This window comes from Penicillium expansum (assembly GCF_000769745.1).
Source record: "Penicillium expansum strain MD-8 chromosome Unknown contig268, whole genome shotgun sequence".
In the NCBI taxonomy this organism is placed as follows: Eukaryota; Fungi; Ascomycota; class Eurotiomycetes; order Eurotiales; family Aspergillaceae; genus Penicillium; species Penicillium expansum.
Genome location: NW_015971324.1, coordinates 746731 through 769556, shown reverse-complemented (window position 1 = coordinate 769556; position 22826 = coordinate 746731). Strand labels below are relative to the sequence as shown.

Below are 22826 nucleotides of genomic sequence, written 5' to 3'. Positions count from 1 at the left end.
TGCTGGCTATCCGAGGGGCCTTTTTGCTGCACACTGCATGGTGCACGCGCCGTCAAATTAGCGTGGATATCCTGCTGGGTCGATTGGTTCAGGGTTTCCGATCTGCATACCCGGCCCCCAAACATAAGACCCAAGCGCTTAGGTACTGTGACTAACTTGGAACAATTCTCGCCCCTGATAATAAGATTAAAGTCCAGTAGACTTACTTCCTGTGCATTAGCTTCTCGGTTGCGCCGTGAAAGTAAATAGAGCTCCCCAGCCCGTGTCATCTTAGACCCTGAAAAATTCCCACTCTCTTTAGCATTTGGGTATTTGCTACGAAGCAACGGCCAAGATGGCGGGTTGGTGGTTTATGTTACTTTGGGTATTGGCCCCCTCTTTCGCAAACTCTAGAGTCATAAATCTTGCTAGGAGAACAGTTTTGTCGGATCTATCTGGGGGATTTTGCCGCAGTTACAGATTTGGAGGTATGTGGAGAAAAGTCGATTTTAGACCTCGGATGCTTATCGATTGTGTAGCGGATATTGCCAACAATGTTTTGTATATGGTTGGTCTGGATGGAGGACTCATTCCAGATGATGGCGACGCTTCAAGTAAGTCAATTGAAGCTGGTCCTCGCTAATTTGACCTGGTATACTTATGCTGCCTCTTAGACAATTATCTCATGACGCTCGATCTCACGTCGTCTTTCTCCACCTCCGAGGGCAAGAACTATAAGATGACCAAGATAGACACCGAAGTTCCCAAGATCAAAGACATGGCGCTCTGGTCCAACGCGGAAAACTCGACATTGTACCAGTATGGAGGCAGGTTTCTGGAAAACATCACTTCCGAAGACACGATCTGGACCTATACTGTCAAAGAAAAATCGTGGAGCAAACAGGATGGCACCATTCAGCCCTCGCGACTGGAGTACGGTGGTACGTTGAAATCCAATCGTTATACCGAGACATGGTTCTGACATCAGCTTTCTGACAGTGTATACGAATGCGCCTGCTATCCAAGCCGGCTTTTGGATTGGTGGTTATCGGGCTAGTGGTACGACAGCTTCAATCACAGACTCAACAAAGGAGTACGCCACGGGGCTGATTCAATTAAATACTACAACCGGGCAGTACACATCTCTCGACGGGCCTTACGAAGCTGTCGAAGAAGGTTCGCTTTCATACGTGCCAGTTGGCGACAGGGGAATTTTGGTGTATATTGGTGGCGATCTTCCCTCCATTAAGGATGGAATCAACGCTACGATGAGCTCGGTAAGCTTTTGGAATCCCTGTATTAAACCCGGAGTACTAATAAAGGTCCCAGAGCTCATGGAGCTATGTCCAAGTGTATGACATTGCTGGGGCAAAATGGTATAACCAGTCCACGACGGGAACTGTAGCGTCCCGAACACAATTTTGCGCCTCCGTGCAGCACGACGAATCCTCGTCCTCATATCAGATCTATGTTCTTGGAGGGGCAGATCTGAAATCCAAAGACACTATTCTGGATGTGTATGTGGTATGCTTTCTATCAGGAATCCCACGCACCGGCCTGACACTTTTTAGAAATTACTTATCAATTCCGTCCTTCAAATGGTATTCTGCTGCCCCTCTTGACGGCCCTCGCATGACTCTCACATGTGTGACATATGGGCGTCAGATCTTTGGAATTGGCGGAAGACGTGCCTGGGCAGAGGACGGCAAGGCAGGCTGTTACGATGCTCCAGCCTTCATATATGACGCACAATCTGAGGCAACGCGATCGTCGTTTGATGTGAGTACTCTACCCCCTTCGAAGCCGAGCTCAACAAATTAACAGCTGAACAGCCCGCCCTATCTTCATTTTCCCTATCTTCTTCGACGGCCAGCGATATCAAGACCTCTCCATCTCCCTCACAATGGGCCGATTCAGCCCTTAGAACTCTATTTGGAAAGAGTGAGGCAACAACCAATACTACCGCTAATAACGAAGCCTCTTCCACATCAGAGCCACAGGAAGTTAACACGTCCGATCCAGCGATCAGGGGTGCCATCGCTGGTGGGGTTGTCGGTGGCGTGGCTGGCCTAGCCCTGATCATAGGCCTGTTATGGTTCTTCATTGCAAGGAATAAGAAACAAAAGAATGCGAAATTGGGTGAGGCTGAGGTTGTAACTCGCCAAGTGCAGCCGATGCCTGAGCTTCCAGTGGGTGCCAGAGATGGGCGCTCTGAGTTGGGCGGGGACATGTACATGTATTCGGAACTTCCCGCGGATAATAAGAGGGAAATACCCGAACTAGGCAGTGAACGGAACAGGTAGTTAGTCGCCAGCATATAATTTTGTTGAGATGGTCCCATCTCTCATGGATGCCTGTTTTTTTTGCTTCAATTTCCAGCAAACCGACCCCGAGCCGTCTCTATGAAGTCTGACAGCACAGATAGTGAAACCAATGTGCTTTCTGACATCTCTCGGAATATAAAGCTTGCCAAGGGCAGGATTATTTACATGGAGAAAGATCACTGGTCGCCTGAATGGTCAACTACACATTTGAACAAAAGGAAAACTGTCTTTGATCATGACGTCAAACATTAGTTAGAGAAAAAAGTCAAAAAAGTCTTCAGTAAGTGCAATTCTTCATCATTCCCAGCCTTGTCGAGTCATCTGATTTATCTATAGCCAGGCCCTCTCCATGCACGAAGGGAACAATTTCCCGAGACTTCTCCGCACCGAGTAAATAGTTCTCGGAAGACATGAGTTCTCGGAAGACATGAGGCACATTCTATCGGACGGGTACGATGAATTACGCTTTGTAGTTTAGTTTGTCCACTTGTGATTTAGCGCTCTTTGTCCTTATGCCTGCCCGTGCGTAGTTCTATATAGTCCCCTGCTCTTCCCACTTCCATCCAACAGCCCCAACTTTCTTTTTCGCCTTCTTTCTTCTACGCCTCGCAGGTGAGGCATTTTTGCCATTGACCCGGATTCAATCTAGAGCCGAAGATGACCGGATTGGATTACTCAGTAATAGACTGATCAGACTGTCTCAGCCGTGATTCGCGTCAGCCAGTTCTTGCTCAGTCAGCGCAGTTAAGTGACTAAATAGGGACAGTTTTTTTACGATGACTACAAGCCGCTCTCTGTCGGACTGTGGCTAGGCTTCGCTCTGGAACCCCGAAAGAGATAAATTGGTTCATAGTATACAGAAAAACCCGATACACATACGCGGTACGACAACAAATTGTATCAATTAGTGATATGTGGCTCTCTAACTAACTAGAAAGGCCAAAACCAGAATTTCCCAGGGTCCACAGACATGTTGACAAATTGCTCCATTTTGCATAACTTGCAGCCATTGTCTACCTTGAGTGTGCGAGGCATCATCTATTTTAAGTTACAGTTATCCATGAGAGATTGTCTGAGAGCTACAAAGGATCATAAGATCTAGATCTAACCACAATCAAAAGTCAAATTGCTCAATTAAGCATCTATTTCTGAGAGAACCTAGGTAGTGAACTCATGTATGACCTTTTCATAGACACTTGCAGTTCCACCTTGAGAAAACCCCCATCCACTCATCTTTGTCTTTTAGTATTTTTTCCTGCCTCCCACGTCTAATTTAAATCTCAACCTTCTCTAGTAGCTTCGCAACATTGTCGTGTCGTGGCTTCAATCCGATGCGGAATGGCACTGGCGAACGCCCAGAGAGGCCATCGTATTCTTTCAAATCAATAGGTTCCCCTGGGATCTCGTACATATCAAATGCCCAGAGCATACGGGAGATTGTCAACCAAATCTCACGCTCAGCTACAATCATTCCAGGGCAAACGCGACGACTATAAGTTGTTAGTCCGAGGTTCTGTTGTTCTTTTAGGGTAAATTAGTACTTACCCAGCTCCAAACATCCAGTGGTCTCGCTTCATAGGATCGGCGACATTGACACTGTCAGCAGATGTCAAGGGGTCATCAATATAACGATCGGGCTGTTTTTTCGTTTGTTAGTAAATAAAACTCTCATGGGACTGGGAAGAGGTGACATACATCGAACGTTTCGGGGGAAGAATGACGGGCCGGATCAAAGTGCATAGTCCATGTGTTGAGAACGACCACAGTATCCTTAGGAATGAACTCTCCTTTGTAGACGAAATCTTCGCTGGCAACGTGGGGAGTACCTAGCCAGAAAGGATTGTGAACTCTCTCAACTTCCTTGATAATAGCGTGACAATAAGGCAGATTCTTTTCATCTTCAATGCCAGGGAGACGATCACGTCCAACAACCCGATCAAGCTCTTCCTGGGCCTTCTTCTGAATCTCAGGATAGGCAGGAATAAGAGCAGAGAACCATTGCATGATAGCAGCAGTCTGAATGTGTCAGTAATAAATCGCAGAAAGGGAATAATGGTGGTAACTTACTGTCTCAACACCACCGATCATGAAGGCGGACGCAAGAATTGCCATATCCAAATCGTCAAGGTCCTCCTTTTGGCGGACTTCAACCATGGTCTTCGCCAAACAATCCTGAACCTCCTTGCCTTCCTTCAACTTCTGCTCAGTTTCCTTGATGAAGCCACCGTATGTCTCAACCAAGCCCTTGTGCAGTTTCTTGGCGCGCGTGTGCAGTGGTGTCGGGATGTATTGCAGAATAGGAACAAAATCAATAAGGTTTGACATGGGACCAGTGCAGTTCCTAGTAACTTGGTTAGCTTTTTTGGCAATATTGATAAACATGTCCATGGGCCATGCACGTACATAAATTCACGGCTGAGCTTCAAGGCCCGTCCAACCAGAGGGTGGTGGATGCTGTCCGCTCGGAAACCGAAAGTGATAGTTGTCATGTTGTTCAGCGAGCAACGACCGGCATGAGGCTTTATCACTTAGTACTTGCTGTTGGCATGGGTGAACCGGATTAACATACCTGAGGGTTGACGGGGGCCAGGCCTCCTTTGCTTTCAACAAGCAATGCCTTCACCAACGAGAGCGACTCGCGATCCAAGACAGGAGAGTATGTGTCAACGGCACGCTGGCTCAGCCATGTAGCAGCAATACGGCGGTGCTTGCGCCTTTAATCAAGGTCAGCAGCAATCTCAGTGAATTTTAGGATAAACTTACCATCGGTCATTGTATGGAGTAGCAGTGATGCCTCGACCAGCAAAGACAGTTTGGCTTTTGATAAACATTTCTTTGCGAGAAGAAAACACGTTTCCGTTGGTGACCATGAGGTCCTTGGCAATGTTTGGGTCAGAAACAATGACGAACAGTTGGTTTCCAAGCCAGATGGAATATATGTTTCCGAACTTCTTCGCCCAGTAGTCCAGAGTCAACTCAGGATACCTAGTCAAAGAGTAAAAGGAACCTATGAATCATCTTAGTAATGGGCTGTTGACATATGTGAGCGGCAGAGTTACCAAAAATAGGAAGCCCTATCGGACCCTTAGGGATTTTGTGACCATTTTCGTCAGTCCAGGGCTTTCTCAACCAGGCGAGAAGCGATGCTCCGACAATTGCAGTGAGTGTCCACAGGAATGGTGAACTTGCTTCAGTCACAACAGCAAGTCCTGCAACCCACGACCCTGAGTCAATGGGCAAGGGGCTGAGCAAAGCCTCGGTAGTGTTGTATACCACAGACATCTCTGCAAAGTATTCAATGAGCTGGGTTGAAAGTTGATCGATGGAGGCATCACCGTTTTATACACTCTAGAAACCCACAATCGCTTTCATATTCCTATGGACAAGAGGCGAGAGATCGGTTAGTCCCGGAAGTCCGGACAGTTCTCAACTGAGAACCATGTGCGTGAGGATGCCTCAAGCCGGAGAATTACTGCATGGGTTAGCTTCAAGAGGGGGCCAAAGTGAACGAATACGGAGAGGCAACGTTGAATTACCTGCTTAGCCTCAATTCACTGACATGTGGATATCTTGCAAAGATCCCTTGGCGGTGATAAAATACTACCTCGCGTGTCTGGTGTGCATGATCGACCGCTCGCTTGACGAGGTATCACCTTGACTTTGGAGTGCATATTCCCTTTTTGGACCGGAGACCCAGAGGCTTGACCTGAGATACATTATCTAGTAAGACGTCGTCAAGGCTAGATTCTTGCAGGCGGGTCGAAGGATCACTGTGACGGTGCTGTGGACCACCGTTATCTTACGGAAAATATAGGTTTTATACAGATGTTAGATTATATGAGTGGGTCTTGCCCATCATGAGCGATTTATATAATCTCGCCTAGAATTGAATGCTATGTATGCACGTACAAAATACAGACAGATAGTTGAGCCTGTATTGGCTGCTGAAAATATATCTGTTGTAGTTTACCATTGCACCTGTTAAGAATATCCCCTGCCAATTTATATCCCGAAGCTGAAATCTAACTGCATCTCATGCAAGTCTCTTCATTCCTAAATACGCCTAAAAACGCATTGAATCTACCATGGAAACCTTGCTCCACCAATAATCCACTTTCATCTAGAATTCTGGAGTCGTGAATGGAGAACGCGTAAAACATTCGGATTCCGACAATATAGAGACCACGACCTGGCCAGGCATTAGAGTTCAGACGGTTCGGGGCCATATTTTTGAATCTGACGTGGTAGCGGATCATGAAAGGTAAAATATACAAGTGAACTGAGAGTAATTTGGCGTGAAGAGTACACCAATGATCATCAAGTAAACAGTAATCATCTTGGTCTTGAATCAACCTCATTTTCTAACCCAGCCATTATAATTATGTTGCTCGGTATTTACGCGACGGAGGAACAATGTATCCTGCAATTTACGGCATTTGCAACGCATAAGAAATTCATCCCTGGGTAGTACAATTTCGCGGCTCTGCAACCTCGTGGCAGTAGAAATTGTACTCACAACTAACAGTGGGATACCTGCATTAAATCTCCAATTAGCATGGTCCTCGGATATCATTATCGTTTCCTTCCGTTCCGGCGTTTCATAATGGCACTTTTGACCGTTTACATTAATTTAAACCAGGAATCTTTAGGAGGATCATCCTTCACATATGACAGAACGAGTTTAGCGCCAAATTGTGGAGCTATCCATGCGGGACCCCCGTTGCGTTGCTCGGTACGAAGGATCGCAGAAGACAAAATACTAACAGAATACTGACAGTTAATGGAGCCGAGGCGCCATTCAATGCGGGCGATAAAATGTGCCACGCAGGATCTAGAGGTGGTATTGGTCTTTACCGCTTTGAAAATTTACATCCGTGGATGTGCATTAGCTTGGTAAGTGGGGTCAATCCCGAAGGCATCTGGATAACTTGATTTACAGAACGGAGTTTGCTCGGCTTGGCTGTCTTTGTAGGAGCTAGTAGACTTAGCGCTGATCCAATATAGAGCTCATCTGCCTAGTGACACAACGTCGGTTACTAATTCCTAACATTTGAGTGAGCGTGTATATTAATTATCTTCATAAAAAGCAATTCAGGTTCATATCCTAGCCTCTAAATGCATTAAAAGGAGACTCGGTACCCAAATTGACAGCTAGGGAATAAATATAGGTTTACCTACTAGAGTCTTATTCAACTATGAAATGGGGGTCCATAGGTACTAGGTAAACAAGAATATTTCCCGGCAATAACAGCCAATAGGACCAACGTCCCTGGTACACCTTTTCCGCCCATAATTCAAGCGAGCCGTTGCGGATTCGGACGGACAACGCAGAGTTCCCGTCCATCTAACCGAGACCATAAGCGTGAACATGTGAATGTGGAACGTGGAATTTAAAATGTTGAGATTGTGGGGCGGATCAAATTTGACAATAAAACTCAATTGCGGTACATAAACTTTGACGCGCTATAGGGATCCAGGTTTCAAATATCCATGCTAGGGTAATTGGCTGTACTCCGTACGGATCTCAGATCTGAACTGAGTTCAACCTTTCAAGGTTTCGTTCTCGTAGATCAATGGCCTTGGCAATCCGTGCGCCGCGGGTCGGGGCGAGGGCACCAATGGCGATATTGTGGAGTGTCTCAACCGACGGACCACCCACGGAGTAACGGTTCCTTATTTTACTTTAAAACAATTATTTAAAATATTATGTTGAATATGTTTTAATCAATTAATTATGTAAATACTATGTTGAATATAACTCTTTTTTCTTAGAAAAAAAAAAAAAAAAACCACTGGGCCACAGAAAATCAAGGGCACTCGAAGGGCTTATGATGGCCCCCCTAAAACTCGTCGCCAATGACATCCTGACACCGCACTTAACATCCTAAAAGACATAGCAAGTCTATTCCCAGTCAACCTCCGTGTATTCATCACAAAAGATAAATCGCAATTTCATTCCCCAACAACGCCGTGACATTTATATAGCCACCTTGCAATGGAGGTGTGCATCTCTATTTCGAGTTGCTAGTCTGTGGAAGGACAGGCTTGGGGGCAGGCGGGCTGATCCAGAAAACAGGATAACGGCGTTGAATGTTGTTGAGGATCAGAGCCACCATCAGGATCATAGTCGACGAAAGTAAGACAACTGGTAGATAGTACCAAGATAGTGCCCACACAGCTTCGTCCACTGCTGGAAGGAGAGCTGTGGCGCCAGCTGGAGGGTGGGTTGTCTCAGTGATCTGCATAACAACAATGGCCACGGAAGACGAAAGCGAAGCGGCGAGCCAACGTAGAGAGTTGAACTTTTCTTCGTTGGGCATTAGGCTGAAGAGTTTCGTGATGCAGATTCCCACTAGAGCGCTCAAAAAATGACCACCGATCAGGGCACGTGGCTGTGCTAGAGGGCTTTCAATAGCACCATATACGAGGACAGCTGATGCTCCCTACTTGTAGATGAGTATTTGAGAAGGGCGCTTTGAAAAAAAAAGGGAGACGCACATAAGAAGCAACGATACCGGGCACTCCACGTTCAATGAAGTAGGAAGAGTAATTGAATATGCCTTGTACCACACATAGACCACAGAATGCAGCTATGAATGACCACAAGTGAATGAGATATTTCGCAGGAGGCTTTGGTCCATTCTCACGATAGCCAAGCCAGTGGCTGACAGATCGAGGGAGGCGAGCCAAGAACTCTCTCTCGGAGATCATTATTAGAACTTGAGGAATGAAAATGACGAAGTATCAGAGTTTGAGAATAAGATCAAATGTAAAATTGAAAATAAGTCGAATAGAAAATGAACAAGAGATCATGTGATGTACATTTGTTTCTTCGAAGGGGGATCATGATCATCATAGATCGCCATAGGAGACTCCCGTAGGGTTAGTGATGTGACTAGTAGAAGATCGGGATTTGGAAATAAATGCCTCTTTACCAAACCCCGTGGAAAAAAAAACAGAATTATACGCGGACTGACCAAATTGGCAATTCCTTTTTTTTTTTCTCGAAATCGGACCCGACGGCTACCTCCGACTAATGCACGGCCCCTGTAATATTTCCCCCGATCGGGAATATGGCAAGGGGGCCGTCGTAAGCATGCTAACCTGCGCCAGGTGGCATATTAGCGCCTTGGCATGCAGTAATCGACGCTGCCAATCTTGATCTTCGCTTGAAAGGAAGTACAAGGAAAATCGAGGTTAGGGCTTACGCATGTGCTACACGGCTGAAGCACAACGTGCCACCATGTTCATGATCAATTCGTCTCACCGATATCTTTATAAGAGCCTTGGTGTGTTTGTCTCGTTCCTTTCGAGCGTCATAAAAGGGTTTCGTGCTTTCATCTAATCGACATCTACAGAGGCCAGCTCATTGTCCGCGATAATATGTCTCTCTTACGGGTTTCCGATGTCCATGAAGATACACGCAGTTAGTGAGATCCAGCTCATATTTGGAACCTCATTGACAAATTGAAATAGTCTTAGGCTTTGATCCATTGTTGTCTCCGGAGTATCTGCAGCGGGAAATTACTGCAGTAGGTCTATGAAATTGCATTGAAGAAGCGGGAATCGGCATGGCTGACACACAGAAGTCTTTTTCTTCGTTAGAAACCGTACGCTCCAGTCGAAAGCAGATCATCGACATCCTTGAACAGCGAGATGACCGCTTATTGGTAGTCGTTGGCCCTTGCTCAATTCACAACACGCAAGAGGCATTGGAATATGCTTCCCGATTGCATGAACTTTCTAAAAGACTCTCGTCGACCCTTTGCATCGTAATGCGTGCTTATTTGGAGAAGCCTCGTACTACCGTCGGCTGGAAGGGTCTGATCAATGATCCTGACATTGACGGATCCTACAACATTAACAAGGGCCTCCACATCTCCCGTCAGCTTTACTCGAACCTGACTGATCTGGGTGTCCCAATTGCCAGTGAGATGCTGGATACTATCTCTCCACAGTATCTTGCGGAATTCATTTCCCTCGGGGCGATTGGCGCGCGCACCACAGAATCTCAATTGCATCGAGAGCTGGCGTCTGGCCTAAGCTTTCCCGTTGGGTATAAGAATGGGACATCTGGCAGTGTTAGTGTCGCTATTGATGCCATCCAGGCTTCCTCCAAGCCTCATAGATTCTTGGGTGTCACAAAACAGGGTATGGCAGCTGTGACTCGCACCACTGGAAATGAACATGGATTCCTTATTTTGCGAGGCAGCAATGAGGGCCCTAATTATACCAAAGAGCATATTGGGCGCGCGAAGCAGGCGCTGAAGCTAAAAGGCGAGCGGGAGAACATCATGGTTGACTGTTCGCATGGTAACTCGGAGAAAAAACATCAAAACCAGGCAGTTGTGGCGACAAATGTGGCTGGTCAGATTGCAAGTGGAGAGACTGCTGTCGTTGGTGTGATGATCGAGAGCAATCTCAATGAGGGCAATCAAAAGGTGCCTCCGCAAGGGGCAAGTGGGCTTCGTCCTGGAGTCAGTATTACCGATGCCTGTATTGACTGGGAGACAACTGTGGATGTTCTGCAAATGCTGGCAAATGCTGTTCAATATAGACGTTTTGGGGCCAATGGCTCAGCTATTGAGTGTGCTGGGAAATCCCAAGTGCGTTTCGATAAGCAGATGACGGAGGGTACTGCGCTCAAGTTGGTGTGATTGTCATGCGTTATAAATTTGATGTTTCGCGATTGTCTTTCCTTCTTTTTTATTTTTATGCAAGGCTCTGTTTGGTCCCCTGTCTTGTAGAACTGCCTAGTGAGTATACTGGTGAGTAGATAGAGAAATTTCACATTTTTTGGCGCCTAAATTATCATCAATTAAGCGTTGGGTTGTAGTTGTAGCGAGCTCCAGCATATTACAAGAATCGCAAATCCCCTATTCCATGTATCATTAGGGAGACACGATCTTATCTCTGCCAAAAACCTTAATCTGTCGATAAAAGGAAGTGTTGACTGACATGGATGTTGTATTTCCTCAGTAAACCATGTAATCAACCGGTGCGACATCACCAACTGTAAAGCCCAACCCGCAAATGGGCTGAGCTTTGGGTCCGATTAAGGGCCTAGTAGGCCTAATTAGCACCAAATAATGCGAATATCTTATGATTTTAATTAATACGTAACTAATGATTAGTTAAATTTATATAGCACGTTTAAATACGCGAGAAAACGCGTTATTTGGATGAGTTCTAAATTAAAGAGGCACACTTAAAAAGTGGTGGTACTCTTGCATAGGTCAAATATATATCTGATTTTAAAATATTATATTAACATTTTTTTCGCGATATCCCGACCTCTACTACTTAGATTTTGTTTAAAATTGAAATGTAAATATATTTATGTAGCTACTGTAACTCTATATGCCGAATTTGAACTCTATACAATCAGTAGAAGGCCAGAATACAGCGACTATAAGACACCGGGTTACAAGCGCGAAGAGCCCCTGAATAGGTTATAATGGGCTATTGTAGGCCCCTATCGATAGGCTATCATAGTATATAGCCCACAGCTCGTTGGGCCTTTATAGGCTTTGCGGAGCTCTACCGGTCGGGAATGCACCACGTAGGCTATGTCCTCACACAATTCGACACAATTCGACAGTTGAGTGCAGAGGTACTAAGACTGATTAGGTAGAGGAAAATTTTTGACGTAAAATCTCAATTAACCTCGTGCCGGAGTCAACGGGTGTATTTTGTTAGGTATTCTGATAGGCTATCTGTTGATAGCCTATAGCCTAGGCCGGATATTGGTCCTCCGCCGCAATGACGTCGGAAATACCGTAGGCTATACGGAATGAACTGTGCCATGTGAGCTGAAGTGACACCACCGAGTAATACCTGCTATCCGACCGGTCTCCTATATAATCCCGAAATAATTTCGCAAAGTCTTCATCACCACCACCAGACAAATCCCAGTTCCGAACATTCCGTTCAAAACAATTCAAATTCCAACATGCAGGAACCAACCTACGACCCCAGGTAAATCAAGAATCAAGTCAGGTTTCTGGTTTCCGATTGGAAGTTAATTAGACACAGTCGCCCGATGCCCTCGCTCGAGATTGCCTACTCGTACAAGCTGATCGGCATCCCGAACAAGACTATCGTCAGCTTGCGCGTCGAATTCCCACCTAATGGATCAACTCCCCCGCATCGTCACGGTGGGGCGAACGTTGGAGCTTATGTCCTCAAAGGGACGCTGCTCAATAAGATGAATGATGCCCCTATGAAAAAGATCGAGGAGGGTGGAAGCTGGTTTGAAGCACCCGGGTGTCATCATCGCATCAGCGATAATGCCAGCAAGACCGAGCCAGCGACGCTCATTGCTACCATGATCACGGACACTGAAGCATTTGAGAGGGACGGAATGGGAGCTCTGATCCAGATTGATGAGGAGTATCGGAAATGAGAATAGTGGAAGGTTGAAGCGATTAGTAGCACACTGTCAAAGCATGAATATAGTCAGATAATCCGCGATTGAAAATCAGGAGGAATTTTATAATTAAAGAGTAAGCGCCCGGAGGATCTACTGTGAAACAAAAAATCCCGTTTCGGTTAGACTGGGAGCATCCGCATCAAACAAGGCACAGAAGTCGAAATTGGCATCGGGCAACATGCCCAATTCCGGAAATGCAGGCGAAGTTGGATCCGGAAGGGATAGGTCAATGGCAGCCAAACCAGCGGGGGGATCCTTTGCGATGGATAACAATTCTCGGGCAATAATTCCAATCTCACGATAGGTTCGTTTGCCTAGCGTCCAGTGCTCACTTAGACGCTTCAAAGTACCCATAGTCAAACGAATCTTCTCTCGGCTTTTGGCTCGCCGGTCCCCAGAAAAGATAAACCTGCAAGCCGATAGATGTGCAATGGTCACATTGGCAATCATGCAAATAATGAAGGGGGAATGGGTCTTCATATTAGTTGGCAGAGTCAACAGTTCATCAATGCTATTGATAGCCTGGGTGCATTTCACGGTATGCAGGTCACGTTCCTTTGCGTTGTTGCATTTTAATTGTTCCGACGGAGCCAGTGGAGCACAGCGCGATACGGATTCGATTGCACTGTGAGTCAGCGCCGACAGCGGCCGATGGATTTCAACGGTGAATCTAAAGTTCGGGTTAGACAAATGGATACGAGCCAAGGGAGTTGTAGATCTCACGTGTGCATAATGAAGAACGCTTTGAACATCACCTCATCAAATGATCCATCGGGACGGATTAATTGGCTCTTTTGCGGAGAAAGAAGAGAGCACCACGCTCGAACACTAGTATCAGCGCTAGCAGCCATCGTAGTGTATATTCTACCATCTACAGTATTTCCCGGAGACAAGGCCCGATCAATCCCGCGGGTCAAGCCGACAAGCTCCGCATAGGAGGAAAAATCAGTTTCGTCTTCACCAAGGAACTCCCTGTTCTCGTAATCTTCTAGGGATCGTGGGGATGGGATAGCCTAATAGAAAGATCAGCTCAGCCTTTTTGAAACAAATAGAGCGATTGCCTGACCCCTCTTTCATACTGCTCTTCTTCACAAGGAAGGTCGGTAGTGATTTCAATGCCACTTGTTCGGAACGGGTACGTATGGGTGGATCCTGCGGTCATCAGAAATGCAACTTGGGATCGATAATCGTGTCTAGGGAGCATACCGGCAATGTGGACATCGGTGATATAGATCACCCACCAAGTGCGGCGCCAACTCTCTTCTAGTACTGAATCGGCTTCTCCATAGTTTTGTGCGAAATCCTTTTTGCTCATCCCAAGGGCTACTGCCATGCGAATTGCTTCGTCAAGGAGCTCAACGCCACTTTCCGTTTCATTGCACCAATAGACGGCGATGGAGTAAAGTAGGATAGCTTGAATGTCAAAGGGTGTAAGAGGCCGAGTTGATGACCGAATTTGGACCACTGAGTTCTGAGCACGCTGAGCGCATGATTCTAATAATTGCGATGGACAAGAAATATCGAAAATAGATCCGATATAGCACATCACTTGAAGGAGAGGCTGGACTTTGGGTTCGTTAAGACGAGTCTTCAAATTTTGAAATGGTAAGGCGCAAGGATGGGCCGCATGGAAGAATTCATAATACAAACTCAGAAATGAGGAACCTGAATTGGAAGATGATTCAATTTGCCCGTCGGTAGGAGCAGAAGAGGAAGAACCGACTGTGGAAGTTTGCAGTGATGAGTCGATCGAGTTCTCATAGACATCTCTAACAGGCGACAGCGGGGGTTTCCCCGATTTTGGATTTCCACGTCGGCGTGATGGAGGATAAACACATTGTACTGTATTTGTGGCGCAGCGTGAGCAGACGGGCTTACGACCATCGCAGCGAAGGTGCTTGTAGCGACATTGTGCGCACGATAGGGAATTCCGTGTTCCACGCTTAGTAGGTTTATTCCTGCCTGGTGGAGCATCGGGATCTGACATCGTTTTTGGGGATATGACCGGGATAATGTGGCGAGAAAGGAAACGAAAGTCGCGTTTGGTCCCGTCTATCTCAGATTAGTCATGCAATACCCGCATGGGATATGTATATGGATCCAGGCACCGTCTACTTGGTATTCTCCGTATATGTGGTTTATCACCAATTAATCATGATATTGGGCCCAATTGTGTACTTAGCTCATGATCGACCAGTAGGACTTAAATATGTGAGATATGGAGAACGAATATTAATTTTCTTACTTAACCCGTACTAAAAAAGGCAAGTGCTATTGATGTGTTTGATACTTCACTGTATTTTGATCCTTTCTTCTACCTTTGACAACTCGAAGAAAGAACAATCATGCTTTTGCGGGCGGATGAGTGGCTCCTGTTTCGCTCCTGAGAGTCACATCGCTATGCCAACCTTTGAAATCCCGGGTCCGTAATCTCAACGAGAACATGCGATCGATCTCCATCGGCGTCCGACCTTTCATCTCTGGGATAGCCAGCCACACTACGGCGACTGCAACTGCGGCGAATCCTGCCATCACGAACCCTGTTTTCGCCCTCAGATTTCCTTGGTCTGCGTTGTAGATATAAGGCAAAATGATGGCGAACACTGCAGTTCCGACACCGCTTGTAAACCACCCAATACCTTGGGACTTCGCTCGAAGTTGGAGCGAGGAAGCTTCGGCGGCAACAACATGGGACGCAGGCCACGATCCGAAACCAGAGACCATAATGATAACCATCATGCTAACTGCTGTATACCTAGTGTCAAGTTAGCTTATCATCCTAAAAGTCCGATATGGTGTCTTACCAAACCGTCACAGTTCCCTTGAAGATCCCTGCGATTCCGATTGCGATCCATAAAACCATAACAATACCCAGAGTCAGTAGAATGAGGGATCTTCTCCCAAATGCATTCAACGCCCATAGACTGATAACATTCGCAATCAAGCCCAGTCCAATACCCAAAATCAAGAATATCAGGCTATTAGATGAGCTCATACCCACGATTTGCATGAAGTAGGAGGCATTTGCCAGCAGCTGCAGTCCGAACATCTGAGGTATCACGTTCGCAAAAGCCACAACCAAAGTTCGGCGCATGCTGACTCCTCTAAAGCAATCGGCATATCTGTGGGTTTCGCCCTCCTCGTCCTCGGCTGAAATTGACGCCTGCAACTCGTCTATTACAGCTTGTGAGTTGACACGACTTGTATCAAGCTTCTTTTGTGCCGCGAGGGCCTTGTCCGTTCGTCCCTTTCGCAAAAGCCACGTTGGACTCTCCGGCAAAAATGTCGCTAGAACAAACGGGACAGCTGAGAACGGCCATTGCGATGCAAAGCATATCCGGTATGATTGTGCGCCAGTGTGTTTAAGCGAGGTATACACCATGATCGACCCAACTAGTTGTCCGAGAAGCGTGAAGATCGGATAAAATGCAATGATCGGTCCTCGTAGAACAACAGGGAGTACCTCGGACATATATGTCTGTGTAACACATAGAAGAATGCCAATACTGATTCCATGGAAGAGTTTACCGGCGAAGAATACCCCTCGACGAGTTTCCATTCCGTCTGGTAGATCGGAAATATAGCATATCGCGACCGCAATGGTAGATAGGAAACTGCCTATAGCGAGCGTAATCCGACGCCCACGACGATCTTGATAGTAACCACCGACGATGGAGCCGAACATCACGCCAATGCAACTGGAGACGTTCCAAAGGGAAAGCCACATCGAGGGGATGATGTATTTTCCATTAAATTCCTGGCCAAAAACAAGTCTCTCGCGTGTCAGCAGAACTGTATTCTAGAATTCTGGGAGAATTATGTACTGGAATTGAGGCATTGCAGCCACTGTCCCCACAATGACAAGGTCATATCCGTAGAGAAGAATTGCCGAGCTTAGCGCGAGGCAGTAGCCCACGATTCTGGGGAATTTCTTGATCGATTGCCAGAGTGGTATGTGTGATGTCTTTTTGTCTGCATCAATACCATTCACGCCATCCTCATTGAACTCTTGGGTGGATAGTGTCTCTGTGAGAATCATAATGTATAAGGTGCTTATAGCAATGACAAGAGGGGATGGAAAGGGGCAATAACAGGGGGAATTTCTTTGTTTTAAATCGGTGGATGTTGATCCTTACAAAATGGTAGAACAAAGAAACCCGTATACTAACTTTAAAAGGGGGAGAGCAAGGTATATTCAATACAAAATCCATCCATAGCGCATGTAGTATGTACAACAAACGAACCAACGTCCTCGAATCGAATTTCTTGTTATTGAGGGTTTTCTCAGCATTGACCGCAATGTGGTACGAATAACAAGGATATCCGGCTGGTTTCTTGATCCTAATTTGGCTGCGAGACCTTCCCCCGCACCGCCAAGTGATCATCTTCCAAAGGAAGATTATCGCTTCGAGGTAACCGGGGTTATCCCCGGTCTTCCCGCTACTATACGATCATGTGCCTGATTCACATGTCCAGCATATATGCGAACAGCCATAGTAGAGAGGTATGGTGCCAATTGGAGACACTGAAAGCCTTTTTCAAGGATGACCCCTGTTTCCGTTTATATAGAAGGCAACTCTGCCTCTTATCAATTGTGGAGAAAATGCACATTTGATGGTAAGGATAGAGATTGGCTCGCTAAGAGACTGAACGCGATGGTTGAAGGGAAGTTTCGAGAAGAAGACGAATCCAGCGTTATGCTTTATGCCGTCTGGTCTAGTGAAAACAGCCCAAAATAAATTAGGACTGCCTGACCTCGCCTGGCCTGGATATGCAGTTGACCATTGAATGAAAACTCCGTACAGGGCAATGACCCAACATCCCCCTGATCTACCTGTGTCCAACATTAATACTATCATACGCTATTCGCTCTGAGTTGATAGTTCTAATATTAGATGCGATTGACAGAGAGACTGGAAGTCAGTTATCCAGATGTATCCATCAGTTCGAGCTAGCACGTCCTATTTCAACCATTTGGGTGGAAGTTCCCCAACGAGCACCTCCGAGGAAGTAATATGTGAAGTATTTCATTTGACTTTTTTTAGTTTGGCTTGCGCTGGCCTGTCACAGTTGAGAGTTCAATCGACCCAGATGATGATCGTGTCTCCTTCATTTTCTCCAAGTCCCCCAGATGTCGTTTCAATGCAGTAATCTCACGTTCCAACTCAACCGACGACGCGAGTCGATATTTAAGCTTCAAAATAGCAGCTGAGATCAAAAGTAGCGCTAGAGACGTGAGGTATGCCCACTGACCAACCTGGCTCGGGGTCTCTTCTGAAGGTCCGTCATTGTAGATTTGGATCTCTATCCAAACTACAAAGGCAACGATGGTGAACGGACTGACTATCATGCTGAATAGTATCCCAAACAGAATCGCAGCGTCAACAAGCACATGGAAAAAGGACTTCAGGAACCGACAGGTGAATATGTGTCGCATACGGTGGCAGACAGAAATTCTCTCGTTTGTCGATCCCGGGTCTTCCTCGTCGTTAGCTAGGTTGCTTGGTGGCTTCATTGCACCGCAAACTTCGTCTTTGAAATCTTTCCAAATAGTCTTCCGTTGTTTCCAGATGACCATGATCTGCGCTGATGGGATTCGTGATCGATAAGGTAGGAATCGGTAAGTCAAGAGGAGACAGTTTAGGATCAGACAGAGAATGATGAGACTGTAGATGTATCGATGCGAGTAAAGAACCTTTTTCCAGAAGCTACGAGAGGTAGCGACTTTAAAGTCTCCGTCTGCTGTGGCTGAATGCAACGAGCTTGACTTTCGTAGAATTTGGGTTGAATTAAAACAGGGATTGAAGCAGATATCTCCTATTTGATTCCATCGCGATATGTTCGAAAATGTATCCCACACACTGTTGTTCCACGTAGATGTTCTCCATGAAGCTTGCCAGCCGTCATTAGATGTATCGCTGAAAGGTGCAAGATCAGGAAAACAAAACATGTACTGGGATGGTGTTTTGGGTAATTTTGCAGCATAGACGAGTGCACAGATAGATCCAGCCAGCATGAGGGCATGCCAGAGATAAAATAGAAGGTTCCGTGCTCGATCGTGGGTTAGGATGCGGGACCAGCATTGGAGAGGCAGAAAGACGAGATAACCAGTGACAACGATCGCAAGAACAGCATCCGAGTCAAGTTCAAGCGACGCGGGTGAGACCATAACATGGTCTGTTTCGGTGATCAAAGAAGGAAACTCTTTTCGCAGGCTGGAGTTAGCAGACAGGTACGGAATATTGACAGGTCCAGGGTCTTGGGGCGTTTGGTGACTGGAAACCATGATGAAGGCTTGAATTGCCGCAGTTCCTGCATATGTCGCTGCAGTGCCTAAGAATACATTCATGACCCATCCTGTCCATCGAGTGACACAGGTTGCTAGCAGAAGTGCATAGAAAAGATATCGTGGACATGAGTTGTATATTGTACTGATTGGATAATAGCAAAGCGTCTCCTGTGCAATGAACAAGGGGGAACCCGTGTTTCGATCCATTGGAGATATGAATTGTTAAGGAGAGAGTTTGAGGTCCATTGTGTGGTTTCAATTTGTTTTTCCGTCAGGCTCCCATTTTTGTCGCAACTAAAGGTTGACGTCATACATTTTCCAATTCGTACTCAGCATCTTATATTGCCACATCCATTATCCTATAACAATAAAAATGTAAATAGGAAATATTCAAGAAATTTGGCAGTTTTATAGCAATCACAAATATAGATTTTAGGTAAAACAATTAGGTGGAAGTTTCGCGACAAAGGGACTTCTACACGCAGTAGAAATAGTGTTTGTTATCTCTCAGATGCCACAGGCTCGCCATCCCATAGTTACTGACTATATAGTCAGTCATCTTTCCTAGTTTGTACAGTAACTCTACAACAATTTACATATTGTACACCATCGTCTACCATCGTAGACATCAACAAATAGTTCTAATAGTTAATCAATCCTGCGACATATGAGAATTCAAAGGTCATTCTAGGTATTCTAAGGTTGATATTCCTTCAATTATGAACATATTCAAATCTAGTTATGAACTCTAACCCCCACCGTACCAGTGCTCCAAAACAAAGATGATCACTCATTGTTTCCTGTCATTGACCTCATCGACAATAGCCATTACGAGTCTCGTAATAGGACCACCCCGACGCTTTGGTCTTTGGGCTCGTCTCATTTCACGTGTCTGTCCCTGTGGACGGCCACTCTCCATCTCCACTAGATCTTCTTCTCCGCTGTGGACACTGCGTTGCTGCGTATACTCTGCGGAGGGTCGTACTTGAAGTGTAAGACCGATGCCCAGGCACACAAAAACAACCACCATCTCCTCTAGGACAGACATCACAAGCTGAATTGTGATATTTCCTGACAGCATGTTGAATTCGGCCTTCCGCCCAAAGGAATAGATGAAAGAGTAGATTAACCGCACGAGGACCAAAGGGAGAGAGACGCCCACAGCCAGGAGCAAGCGATGTTCTCCGTCCTCGATACTTTGGTTCCGTTGCAAAACCAGGAGTAACAGTCCACACACACCGATCCAGGCAATGAGGTAGCAGATCAGCCCAACCTTCGTCTCTGTGGTGACAACAGTGTGGGAAATATTGAAGTTTTGGGTTGCGCCGACGATGCTCAGAATAACGCCAACAAGTGCAAATATTCCAACAAGTCGGAAGATTATTGGAGGGAGAGGATTGGCGGTCTTTCGCATGATAGAATCATTTCTAAGAAAGGTCGTTAGCTGCAATGTATCAACGTCAATTGCCAGTGAAGGTGTTGCTCACGCTCGTGATAAAAGACCAATACAAGCGAGGATTAATGGTGATAGTCCCAATGAAGTACAAACAGCCCATGTAATGTATAGATTGACATTGGAAGGATAGTTGATCGTGGCCAAGTAGCATGCTGAGCCAACAATGCGGGCAAGAGAAAAGATGATAAAAAAGTACCAGCCCGAGCTCTTTTTAAAACCATGATGGAATGACATCCAGAGAGCAATGAAAAGGGTTGGAGAGTAAACAATAATCTCTAGGATCGAGATCCCATGTCGATAATCGATGGCCATAATCGCAAGTGAGAATGAATAAAGAGTACTGAAACCAAAGAGGAGAATAGGAAATGGACTGATACTTGTATTACCCTCAACTCATGGGTTCCTGTCCGCTATTTAACTCTGCCGATGCCATTTCAGCTCGGGACAAGGCAGTACAGTTAATTTTGATATCACAGCCGCGCGCCCTGAGCGAATATAGTAGGGGTTGCGGATACCCCACTTAAATAAACCATTGACCAATCGCATCTTCCCAAGCACATCTTGCATACTTGATTCGGCTTAGCGTATTGGGTACTTCCGCTTAAGCTTCCTGGCTAAGCCTCTCTCTGAACGCCACAAACCCATTTCTTAGGTGAATATTCTGACAATCTGACATCTCGCATCTCCGTGTGGTCGCAAAAAATCTCACCGCAAAAGGATCCGCCAAATATGAGGAGCTCGACTTTCTTGGCAGCCCAGACAGGGCCAGACAGGAGACTTCTTCCCGCGGGATTCCCTTGGCGGCTTCTTTTTCTTGGGCATCCTAGCGCTGTCACTTGCTATAGTACGAGTATATCATGGTGTATTTCAGTGTGTGTGTGTGACTCACGGATAAAAGTAGAAAGAATCATGATAAATTCCCAGATGATGTAATATATCCGGGAATAGTGGCATTTCATTTATTAAAAATGAAGCTTTTAAATCGAGATCTCTCCATTTTCTAGGTGGCTGACAAGTATCAAAAGCTTAATTTTTGGACTTGTAAACGCGACCAGAATCAGTCCACGGGTGTACTTTGATCATGAAGCCATGTGTAATAGGTAGTAATTCAGGTATCATGATTTTTCTGCCGTTCTAAAATCAGAGATTCAGGCACCAAACCACCTACAAAAGGGGATTTGAACCCTGAGTCCCATAAGTCTTCGGCCGAAAGTCAGCCACATACGCTGGTTTCAGCCTTTCCAGTTGCTCGAGCCCCTTGAGAGTGAGAATAAGTTTAAAGGATTTGGGTGCCATCTGTGTCCCTCATTATAAGTGGTGTGTCGATGAGTCTGTAGGGCTCCAAAGTACTGGGATAGTAAAGACCTCAATACGACCAGATGGTCCAGTCTAGTGACATGACTATCATCTTGTTGACATGGTGACAGCCTTGATGCCATTGGGAAGATGTTTTTTGATCACAGGGCGGAAATACAATGGATATGCCCGGTGGTCCATGGTTTTGGTTGAATTACATGATCACAACACTGCCAAGAATGAGGCAACCAGACTATGATCCCATTCAGCCCAGCTTCCGTGATATGGTTGCATCAACAAACAATGCCGAAGGTCTTACGTTGTTCATCAAAGATGCAAACTATGGCCAAAATCTTTGCCAACCCTCGCTACATATGAAAAATTACAGGAGGTTAAGAAGAAGTACGAGCCCGATAACATCTTTGCTGACAACAAGGGAGGCTGATCATTTGACTAGAGGCAGTGGGCTCTGCAACTTTGTAGTTACTGGTGATTTGTGTTGATGCCCCGGAGAAGACGGGACGTCATGAGTATGTACTTCAATTTTGAAGGGTCTTGTTTATAGCCATCATACTATTGTGCAAGAGAATAATGCTTGAATAATATGATTGCGTTATAATTCTAGTAGCAAAATTTAATGTGGAACGTTGAATTTGTTTCAGATGAATGCTAATGTCGTGATGACAACACCTGCAATCTCATTCCCTCACCTCAGCAGAAATCAGCAGAAAGTATGGACGATGGCCCTCAGTGTTCCATTCTGCTTGACCTGCCACATTCTCCTTTGAAGCACACCAATCCTTCAATCCGGTTAACACAAATCCATTGTCAAGCAAAGCTGTAACATAGGTCTCAACAGTGTGATGATACTTTCTCACTCTCTCTGCTCCCAGCTAGCTAGACAAGCGCAGGCCCTCGCTGCTATAAGAATTTAATGGCCACACCTGCCGGTCTCTACCCTCGTCCTGTATCACCTTGTAGCCCGGCCCTGGATAGACTAGAGCAGTTCCAATGGGGTGTTCAACAGAGAAGATCAATCTCCCCCTTCGC

The 22826-nt window shown here is 45.9% G+C and overlaps 8 protein-coding genes across 8 annotated transcripts; 3 read left to right on the top strand and 5 right to left on the bottom strand.

The window, feature by feature from the left end:
* Positions 1-499: 499 nt before the first annotated feature.
* On the top strand, positions 500-2282 carry PEX2_079820 (Kelch-type beta propeller; the record flags this gene model as incomplete). Its single annotated transcript, XM_016745252.1, has 6 exons — positions 500-593; positions 654-920; positions 979-1256; positions 1309-1496; positions 1551-1758; positions 1812-2282. The coding sequence occupies 6 exons, from the start codon at positions 500-502 to the stop codon at positions 2280-2282; spliced, it is 1506 nt and encodes a 501-aa protein (XP_016598170.1).
* Positions 2283-3576: 1294 nt separating this feature from the next.
* On the bottom strand, positions 3577-5585 carry PEX2_079810 (cytochrome P450; the record flags this gene model as incomplete). The annotated part of the gene is made up of 8 exons (XM_016745251.1): positions 3577-3793; positions 3849-3940; positions 3999-4319; positions 4371-4644; positions 4707-4822; positions 4873-5017; positions 5067-5310; positions 5363-5585. The coding sequence occupies 8 exons, from the start codon at positions 5583-5585 to the stop codon at positions 3577-3579; spliced, it is 1632 nt and encodes a 543-aa protein (XP_016598169.1).
* A 2729-nt stretch (positions 5586-8314) lies between these two features.
* PEX2_079800 (HPP family protein) lies at positions 8315-8623 on the bottom strand (the record flags this gene model as incomplete). The annotated part of the gene is made up of 1 exon (XM_016745250.1): positions 8315-8623. The coding sequence occupies one exon, from the start codon at positions 8621-8623 to the stop codon at positions 8315-8317; it is 309 nt and encodes a 102-aa protein (XP_016598168.1).
* Positions 8624-10078: 1455 nt separating this feature from the next.
* On the top strand, positions 10079-10960 carry PEX2_079790 (DAHP synthetase I/KDSA; the record flags this gene model as incomplete). The annotated part of the gene is made up of 1 exon (XM_016745249.1): positions 10079-10960. The coding sequence occupies one exon, from the start codon at positions 10079-10081 to the stop codon at positions 10958-10960; it is 882 nt and encodes a 293-aa protein (XP_016598167.1).
* Positions 10961-12255: 1295 nt separating this feature from the next.
* PEX2_079780 (cupin domain-containing protein) lies at positions 12256-12708 on the top strand (the record flags this gene model as incomplete). Its single annotated transcript, XM_016745248.1, has 2 exons — positions 12256-12281; positions 12339-12708. 2 exons carry the CDS (start codon positions 12256-12258, stop codon positions 12706-12708), a joined length of 396 nt encoding a protein of 131 aa, XP_016598166.1.
* A 117-nt stretch (positions 12709-12825) lies between these two features.
* PEX2_079770 (Major facilitator superfamily domain, general substrate transporter) lies at positions 12826-16774 on the bottom strand (the record flags this gene model as incomplete). The annotated part of the gene is made up of 7 exons (XM_016745247.1): positions 12826-13405; positions 13459-13748; positions 13802-13887; positions 13942-14787; positions 15144-15490; positions 15540-16508; positions 16560-16774. The coding sequence occupies 7 exons, from the start codon at positions 16772-16774 to the stop codon at positions 12826-12828; spliced, it is 3333 nt and encodes a 1110-aa protein (XP_016598165.1).
* A 1002-nt stretch (positions 16775-17776) lies between these two features.
* Positions 17777-19021, bottom strand: PEX2_079760 (uncharacterized protein; the record flags this gene model as incomplete). Its single annotated transcript, XM_016745246.1, has 1 exon — positions 17777-19021. One exon carries the CDS (start codon positions 19019-19021, stop codon positions 17777-17779), a length of 1245 nt encoding a protein of 414 aa, XP_016598164.1.
* Positions 19022-19814: 793 nt separating this feature from the next.
* On the bottom strand, positions 19815-20438 carry PEX2_079750 (uncharacterized protein; the record flags this gene model as incomplete). The annotated part of the gene is made up of 1 exon (XM_016745245.1): positions 19815-20438. One exon carries the CDS (start codon positions 20436-20438, stop codon positions 19815-19817), a length of 624 nt encoding a protein of 207 aa, XP_016598163.1.
* Between the last annotated feature and the right edge of the window lie 2388 nt (positions 20439-22826).